This window comes from Helianthus annuus, chromosome 10 (genome assembly GCF_002127325.2).
Source record: "Helianthus annuus cultivar XRQ/B chromosome 10, HanXRQr2.0-SUNRISE, whole genome shotgun sequence".
In the NCBI taxonomy this organism is placed as follows: domain Eukaryota; kingdom Viridiplantae; phylum Streptophyta; class Magnoliopsida; order Asterales; family Asteraceae; genus Helianthus; species Helianthus annuus.
The window spans coordinates 53,589,275-53,597,902 of NC_035442.2; the positions used below are offsets into that span (position 1 = coordinate 53,589,275).

The window sequence follows — 8,628 nt, forward strand, 5'->3', positions numbered from 1 at the left end:
TATATCTCTGATCTTAACATATATATTCACTACTAGAAAAAAATGGGTTTTTGTGACCGCATCTACACACTAGTACAGAATTGATCAAATGATGTGGATAAAATGACTATAAGATGTGGTTCTAGTCCCGCATCTTATGGCATAGCATCTTATGGCTATAAGCCAAAAGACGCGGGTCCAAGAGATGTGGTTCTAAACCCGCATCTTTTGGCAATTTGAGCTAAAACTATCTTTTCCCAATATATTCAAGAGATGTGGTTCTAGAACCGCATCTCTTGGTGTTTATGCTAAAATTATATGTTTATTTTTTTAGTTTAATTTTCAGAATTTAAAAAAAAAAAATCCCAATTAATTCCCATTGTAAACAAATAATCTAAAAATGAAAATAAAATATATAAAAAACAGATTTAAATTAAATTAGAACCAATAATAAATAACGGAAGATTATAAATTACAAAAGTTTCAAAGTAACACAAATACGTATATCTCTATAGATGAGAGTGATACAATAACTTTCAGAACCGGTGTCTTTATACTTGCAACCCAAACCGACGTCTTCAATGTCTTCAATTCCTATTTGCGACCGGAACCGTAGAAATTGCCTAACAAAACATAGCATTACATTAATAAAATAAAGCTTAAAATGTATACTCACATATATGTATATAATGCAATCTTTAATTTCAAATACTAAGGGAGTGTTTGGGATTGCTTTTTCAACCTGATTTTTTTATTATTGTGTTTTAAAATCACAAAAAAATCTATTTTAAGTGTTTGATAAAAAAAATTAATAAAAACTGAATTTTTTATATTTTGTAGACATCAAAACAAAACGTGATAATCCAAAAGTATTGATTCCACAATATAGTCCGCTAAAATTTACCACCATATCTATTAGCACCCCTCTCCCTCTGTATACATCGCTGGAACCCTAATCACTTTGGCGGACTGTAACAAAAGTGGACTTCTCAAACGGTGGATTCTTTCTACTTGTTGATCATCATTCCCTTCTCACAGGTTAGGGTTTCTCATGAATCATCGCTTTTCTCCTCATTTTCATGGGTATCCGTATGGATGTAATGGTGTTCATGAATGAATGGTTAACTTGTAATTGGTTGAGTGATAATATCAGTTTCATGATTTCATGGGTATCCGTAAGGATGTAATGGTGTTCATGAGTGGTAATTAGTTTTAACGACTGTATTTCTTTAATGCATGTGCTGTTATGTTCCTCTTTCGTTAATGATGTTCATCTGACGATCCATTTTCTTCTTATTGCATTTATTGGATATCTTTGGTGGCGTAGTGTATGCATTCTAGGTGTTCGATGAATTGTCTCACAGAATTATTGCTATAAGGATCTCATAGATGAGTAACAGTTGTGTTTGTTTCATCTGATTATCACATAGCAATACGATAAGTTGATGTGTTTAGTATCATCTGTTCTTGCAGAGTTTGTGTTCTTATAACTTTCCACTCTAATGGTAGTTTGTTTGCGAAGTGTGCTGATCGAAGCTACTTAGCCTATCACATAAGCAGTTTTAATGCTAATTAAGCTGGTAGTTTCATTCTGTTGTTGCCTCTCGGTCTCTTTTTATTTTAGTGTTTGTATATGGCCATTTTAGTGCCTTTGATTTCGGACGTTGTCTTTCTCATTTCCACCAACTTTGACAACATATATTGAGTGGTTAAGATAATAAGAAACTACCTGGTTACTTGTAACAATGTCAAGTTGTTTGGGGAGTTCTTTAGTAATAATGATGACCAGTGGCGGAACCAGAAAAAACTTTTAGGGGTATCCTAATTTTTTTTTAACCTAAATTCATAAAACGGATACATTTTTTTACTGTCCTTTCAGGCAGTGACATATATTATTTAACTAATATTTTGTTTCTATATTAACAATCGTGTGTCGACTTCTATTTTTTTAACAATCAATGTAGTATAAACACAAAAACGATGACCGAATACTTTTAACATTACTTAAATTGCTATTTAAGGATTTGATATTTTTTTATTAAAAAGTTAGAAAAAGGATAGATCTATACAATACATAATTTATTTAAACATTCCACAGATAAAACAGTTTACTAAAAATTTAATAATCAGTAAAAAATAGAAAAAAGGAAAAAGTATAATAAAAAACTAATCTATAGACTTATATAAACCATTTCCTTGTCCTATAATGGTCATTTCCACCACAAATTTTAAGACGGCAACTGAAAGGTCATGGCTAATTTCCACTATTTTCATCACAACTATCAAATTTGCCCCTCTTGAATGACATTTCAGTGATTATGTACCTCAATCGTAATTTACAATTGAATGGGATCAATTGAGGGGATTGAATGCGAGCCTACGTATCGACTGAGTGTTGAATGCGAGCCTGCATATCAATTGAGTGGGATTGAATGCAAGCCCGGAATTGAATCGTTTCAGAGTAAATGAAGCAGGGTAATTTCTTAACGGAGAGAATTTGACCGTCTCAAGCAATCAAGAAGCCATAAATTTCATAATCCTTTGGAAACCGTTGGAAGATCTTAAAATGGGTACGTATCATGTGCTACATCCCCATCGTCTTCTCTGTTTTTCCAAAGCCGACGAAAACTACAGTAACCACCGGAACCAACTATCAAAGTGGTCATGTTTCCCATTTGTTCGGCATCCCGCGAAAGCATGTAAAGGCCATTACACAATGCCCCCTTTAATGTCGGTAAGAAACTGAAACCTTAAACTGATGTTATAACTGTACTATTTTTTGTTTCATTAGTATTTTTGGTTGTTTCTCTGGAATATCTTTTGGGCCACCATTTATGTGTATGTGTTCATGTATAACCATTTATGTGGTTAATTAGATGTGGAAAAGTGAATGTTTGCTTCAGCGAGGATTTTAGTCAGGAAAGTGGTGGCGCCGGCACGATTTTAATGCAGGCAAGTGTGTACTTAAGTGGCTATTTTACAGGTTGTGTCAGTGATTATGTTTGTTTTAAAGGCCGCACGTCAAGTGTTTGTGATATTGCCTGAATGAATGGAATTAGATTGGTTGATTGGTGGTGTGTGTGTTTTGTCTAGATTGGTCTGAGCATTGGGCTGATCTACAAAAATAGGGAAATCATATAAGGTAACTACACGATCTTTGACAACTGATTTTTATTGAGTGAAATATGCTATAGATAACTTACTTTTATTTTATTAACAATGGAATGAGTAATTATGGTTTTATGAAATTAGGACTAATTTTTAAACATATAAAAGGATATAGGAAAAATGGTATTTAATAAACCAACCTTTGCCCAGTTGGTAAATAATAATCCAACCTACAGAATTGGTATATAATAATCCTACCAATCAATATGTTGGTACTCAATGAACCTCCGTTAGTTTTTTTTAACTGAAGTTAGTTTTTAAGTTTTATTTATTACACAAACAGTCCCTGTAGTTGTAATTTACTAGTTTTAACTATGAGTTAATAGCCAAAATGGTCCCTGAGGTTAACAGCCACAGCACCGCCACCACCACCGCCACCACCACCGCCACCACCACACCGCCACAACACCGCCACCACCACCACCGCCGCACCGCCATCACCACCGCCACCACCGCCGCCGCACCGCCACCACCACCACCGCCACCACCACCGCCACCACCACCACCACCACCGCACCGCCACCACCACCGCCGCACCGCCACCACCACCGTAACCATCGCCACATCACCATCACCACCGCACCACCGCCACCACCACCACCGTCGCTAGAGCTGTTGGATCTGTGATGTTTTTGGTCAGTCATCGTCTGTTGCTGCATCTGAATTCAAACCCCTTAGGCGTCGATGATCAAAGACAGAGATGGTGGTGGTGGCGGTACGGTGGTGGTGGTGGTGCGGTGGTGGTGGTGGCGGTGCTGTGGCGATGGTGGTGGTGGTGGTGGTGGCGATGGTGGTGGTGGTGCGGTGGTGGTGGTGGCGGTGGTGGTGGTGGTGATGGTGGTGGTGGCGGTGCTGTGGTGGTGGCGGTGGTGGTGGCGGTGGCGGTGGCGGTGGCGGTGCTATGGCTATTAACCTCAGGGACCATTTTGGCTATTAACTCATAGTTAAAACTAGTAAATTACAACTACAGGGACTGTTTGTGTAATAAATAAAACTTAAAAACTAACTTCAGTTAAAAAAAACTAACGGAGGTTCATTGAGTACCAACATATTGATAGGTAGGATTATTATATACCAATTCTGTAGGTTGGATTATTATTTACCAACTGGGCAAAGGTTGGTTTATTAAATACCAATTTTCCAAGGATATACACATAGTTAATCCAAAATGAAAACACATGCACCTAACCTAACTCTACAAAATGAAACCAGAACAATAGATTAAGAATGAGTGCCAGCGGTACATGTAAATTTATAGAAATATATGGTCTAACCGCAGGCTGAGCTCTTGATGAGGGTTCATCATAGGAATTTGGCCTCATTTGTGGGATATTCTCATGATAATAACAGAATGGCGCTTGTATACGAGTACATGGCTAACGGTAACCTCAAAAGTTATATATCAGGTATTGCGTAGTATTTCATTTTGATATTTAACGTTAGAGGTTGTTAGTCCATTAGAAACTTGATTACCTGATCAATGTAGGAATAATACCATAAGGTAGTGTTCGAGATCGATTGCTTTTTGAAATAATATGTTTGCAACAAGCAACTCCATACTGCTTATTCAAAACTAAGCCTAGCTAAATGGGCAGCCGGGTAGCGGGTCAAAAAAAGATCAACTTGATTTAGGTCAAACGGGTTCTGACCAAAATTGCTGATGAACAATTCTAATAAGAAATCCCAAAACCTCACAAAAGAATTGATCACGTCACGTGTGTGTGTCCTGATACTCTTTATTTCTTCTTTTGGCAGGATCCATTGCTCATTTTGGTGCAGGGTATCTAACTCTTCTTTTTTTCCCCTTCCCATACTCCGGTGTACCACGGTTTGAAGAAATCTAAACCATCTTTATTATGATCTTTTGCAGGGTATTTTTGCTATTCAACTAATCGGCATAATCAGCTTCATTACATGGCTAAATGATTGTTGCTTATCGGAAAAATTCGCAGAAAGATGGTAGCTGCATTTAAGTAAACTTATAACATCAAAATAAATGATACACGACTACACGCCTTCATTGTTTGAAGTAATCATGGTTATGATAATGCTTTTTTTGCAGTCATATCCATTTCATGTTGCTTGCAACTACTGCGTACGTTGTGTGCATACTCGGGATCATTTTAATGTACATTTGGTACACATCACAACCGACTTGTTTGTCTAACATTTTCTTTATTACGTGGACACTTGTACTACTCCAACTTATGACCAGTGTTTCTCTTCACCCGAAAGTAAGTTCAACCGTCTGAACGTCTTCAACGTTATTTCATCGTAATGTCGTGAAATTAATTTTTTTTTTTTATTTTTTTCTTCCTGAATTAGGTTAGCGCCGGTTTCTTGACTCCGGGATTTATGGGGCTGTATATAGTGTTCCTATGCTGATCTGCCATTCATAGGTACAACTTTCACATTTTAGTATGAGTTAATTACGTTTTTCCCCCGTGGTTTGTTGAAAATAACCATTAGAGTCCATTAGTTTAAAATTTGCTAAAACTATGTTCACGCCCCATATTATCGACTTCGCGGCAATGCGCGGGTTTCCTACTATTATATAGTATAGATAAAGATAAGACACTTATTTTATATTTTTATAAGCTACTTAGCAAAGAAAATCCTAATAAATAGAGAAAAGTAAATTAACAAAGTTCTTTAACGGCTTTATTTAGCTATACCGATGGGCCCTTTGGCGTCTTTAGTTATAATTTCTTCTTGGTTTATAGGCCGGTTCAAAACCAAACCGAACTCAAAGTTTTGGTTTTGGTTATCATTATGGCTCAAAACTGAATTGAACCGCCCTGTACACACCCATCCGGTTTAGTTTTACGTTCCCAGCATGGGAGCCTCTCACAATGCTACTGCCTTAATTTCTTTTCTTATATTATCATGATTCTCTTTCTCATATAAATTTGATATATTTTCTGGTAGATGTTTAAGTTTATAAGCCACCTACTGGACGAATATATGCTATGATGAGAAACGGGGCCTTCCTGCTGATAATGAAGCTAGAGATATATTGCTGTAATATTTGCCACCTGCACGTGTCTTGCCTTTTGGTTGTAAAGTAAGTTCATCATTAGCTCTTTTGATGATTTGGCTTATGTTTTCCATTCTACTTGGCATTGATATCTTTCTCATAATCATATAGTATGTCCTAAATATTAATCATATGAAGAGCGATTGTTTTACACCCCCCTTAACTTTGGTATAACATCATATTTACCCTAAAAATCATAATATCAGAAATAGTATCATGTATGCAAACGTCAAAAACCAATTATTGTGGATTCAATTCACAATAATTAGATAACCAGTTTGAAAACACAAATCCAAACACCACCATATTATAATGTATTAATGTGAGTAGTATTAGCACTAAGCGTATTACATATAATAACCAAGTAGAGGATTTTTAGAGAAAGTGAGCTGTATAATTTAGGTGAAATATCAATTAGTAAGGTACAGTTCTAATTTTTTTTTTGGAGTAGTTGTATAATAATTGATAAGTTTTTTGGATGTGCAGGGATGGATGGAACTGGAGCCGGTCTTGTTGTACATGAGAAAGCACTCGGAAAGTGAGTTTCGCTTACTTTATGACTATATACAAACACACATATGTGTCGAATATGCTTTTTAAAGGTTGTGCTAAACGTACCCCACCCCCTCTCTTTATACTTATTGCATCCCCTCAACTTATCACAATGGTTGAGCACACGTTGTCCGGAAATAAGCCATTTTATATGCTCGGAGTCTCTTTTGGAGGAGCCTTAGCGCTTGCAATCGCTGCTCGTAATCCTACAATTGACTTAGTACTTATCCTAGCAAATCCAGGTCCCCTCTTTGATAACTTCTTGTATTTGATTATTTGAGGGTTTTTTTTTTTTTTTTTTTTTTTTTTTTTTTTTTTTTTTTTAAATTTAGTATGCGTTTTTTGTAATCGATTTGAATACGGATTTCAGCAACGTCCTATGTGAGGTCAGCATTGCACCCTTTAGTAGCATTCACGAGGACTCTTCCTGATCAATGTTATGGGACATTTCCGTATATCACGAGCTTCCTTCTGGGTAGGTTACTATTTGAATAATTAGCAAGTATGCAAACACTCCTGATCTTTCATTTACTCCAACATTTCTTTTCTTTTCAGGTGATTTTATAAAGATAACAACGGCTAATAATAAAATGGATGGTACAAACCAGTCTCTGCCCCTCGTTCAACTCATGTGCCGTATAATTCGACATCTACCACTCTATTCTGTAAGAACATCCTTCAACTCTTACTATTCCCCAAGATTTTTAGCTATTTATTTATTTATTTTTAATACCTTTTTTTTTATTTTTTTTTCTATTTATGTCTTTCCTGATAGTCGCTGACCAAAATAATACCAAAGGATACTCTTAAATGGAGAATCGATCTACTTGAATCAACGGCTGCGTATGCTAATTCACGACTTCACGCTGTTACAGCTCAAGTACTTGTGCTTGCCAGGTATTTGACTAATTTTAAGTATGTTAAAGTCATATGATCTTTATGGAATCTAATATTTCAAGGATATTTGCATTTTAGTGGCAAGGATAACCTCATTCCGAGTAAAAATGAGGCCCAGAGGCTTTCAGGAGTGTACTAGAGCACTGCCAAATGCGCCTCTATGAGGAAAACGGTCACACAATCCTAATGGTGTTAACATTTTCTATATTATATATATATATATATATATATATATATATATATATATTTTGTTTTAACGAATGCTAAACAGTTTACAGGTTATGAATGAAGTAGTTGTGTTTTTTGCTCTGTAAGTCTATGAGGTGTGGGGGCCATGGATTGTAACATTATTTCCACATAGGACCATTAATTAAATGGTACATCACCCCCTCCTTGATTGATGGTGGTTCACATGGATTAAACCACGATTACCACGGCCTTCCCATTTGATAATTTTAAGACAAATAAATTAAAAAAAAGGGATAGTGGTTTGGGTTTATGCTTATGTTAATAAAGATCAACCAAAATACATTTAAATAGTAAAAAAATCATATTCCGTTCTATACGAAAGTAAATACTACTAAATAATTTTATTTTTATGAATATGTATATGCACTTCAAATTGTATCTTATAAACAATGGAGTCATCAATGTGATTATGTGTATATGCACTTCGAATTGTATCTTATAAATCTTTACGTATACAAGCAATATTTATAACACTAGCTCCATTTTTATCAGTGTAAATCGTCGATTCCACCGCAACGCGCGGGTTCCCCACTAGTACGCTTAAAAAGAGAGAAATAGAAAGACTAAAGTAAATATAATAAAACCTTAAGAAATTGATCCAACAAAATAAATAGGATAAGAGAGAATATGTAATAATAAAATAACATTATTTTACTATATGTAACTATCAGTATGACTTTCCAGCTCTTTTCTATTGAATAGTATATAAAAAGTAAAAATAAAATTTAATATTATACATAAACTTT

At 35.5% G+C, this 8,628-nt stretch overlaps 1 protein-coding gene across 14 annotated transcripts; it reads left to right on the top strand.

The window, feature by feature from the left end:
- Positions 1 to 861: 861 nt before the first annotated feature.
- On the top strand, positions 862 to 7,947 carry LOC110884995 (acyltransferase-like protein At1g54570, chloroplastic). Of its 14 annotated transcripts, none has more exons than XR_004870260.1 (13): positions 3,068 to 3,121; positions 4,427 to 4,553; positions 4,903 to 4,927; positions 5,018 to 5,120; positions 5,210 to 5,242; positions 5,363 to 5,381; positions 5,473 to 5,546; positions 6,076 to 6,211; positions 6,671 to 6,978; positions 7,107 to 7,211; positions 7,292 to 7,401; positions 7,512 to 7,633; positions 7,712 to 7,726. XR_004870260.1 is itself a non-coding variant. In XM_022132688.2 (11 exons), the coding sequence occupies exons 7-11, from the start codon at positions 6,741 to 6,743 to the stop codon at positions 7,770 to 7,772; spliced, it is 636 nt and encodes a 211-aa protein (XP_021988380.1). In that variant the 5' UTR covers positions 3,102 to 3,121; positions 4,903 to 4,927; positions 5,018 to 5,106; positions 5,210 to 5,381; positions 5,473 to 5,546; positions 6,076 to 6,211; positions 6,671 to 6,740; the 3' UTR covers positions 7,773 to 7,947. The 14 variants fall into 14 exon arrangements, 2 of the variants coding, with proteins under 2 accessions (XP_021988380.1, XP_035834845.1); XR_004870259.1 differs by having other exon boundaries at positions 5,018 to 5,106; XR_004870253.1 differs by lacking the exons at positions 3,068 to 3,121; positions 4,427 to 4,553 and adding exons at positions 862 to 1,017; positions 2,293 to 2,713 and having other exon boundaries at positions 5,018 to 5,106; positions 5,210 to 5,381.
- The last annotated feature ends 681 nt before the right edge of the window (positions 7,948 to 8,628 follow it).

Coding starts and splice junctions, on each gene's coding strand:
- LOC110884995 (XM_022132688.2), top strand. CDS start 6,741: ATGACTATATACAAACACACATATGTGTCGAATATGCTTTTTAAAGGT. Junction 7,212..7,291: donor TATCACGAGCTTCCTTCTGG/GTAGGTTACTAT, acceptor TTTTCTTTTCAG/GTGATTTTATAAAGATAACA. Junction 7,634..7,711: donor CAAGTACTTGTGCTTGCCAG/GTATTTGACTAA, acceptor TTTGCATTTTAG/TGGCAAGGATAACCTCATTC.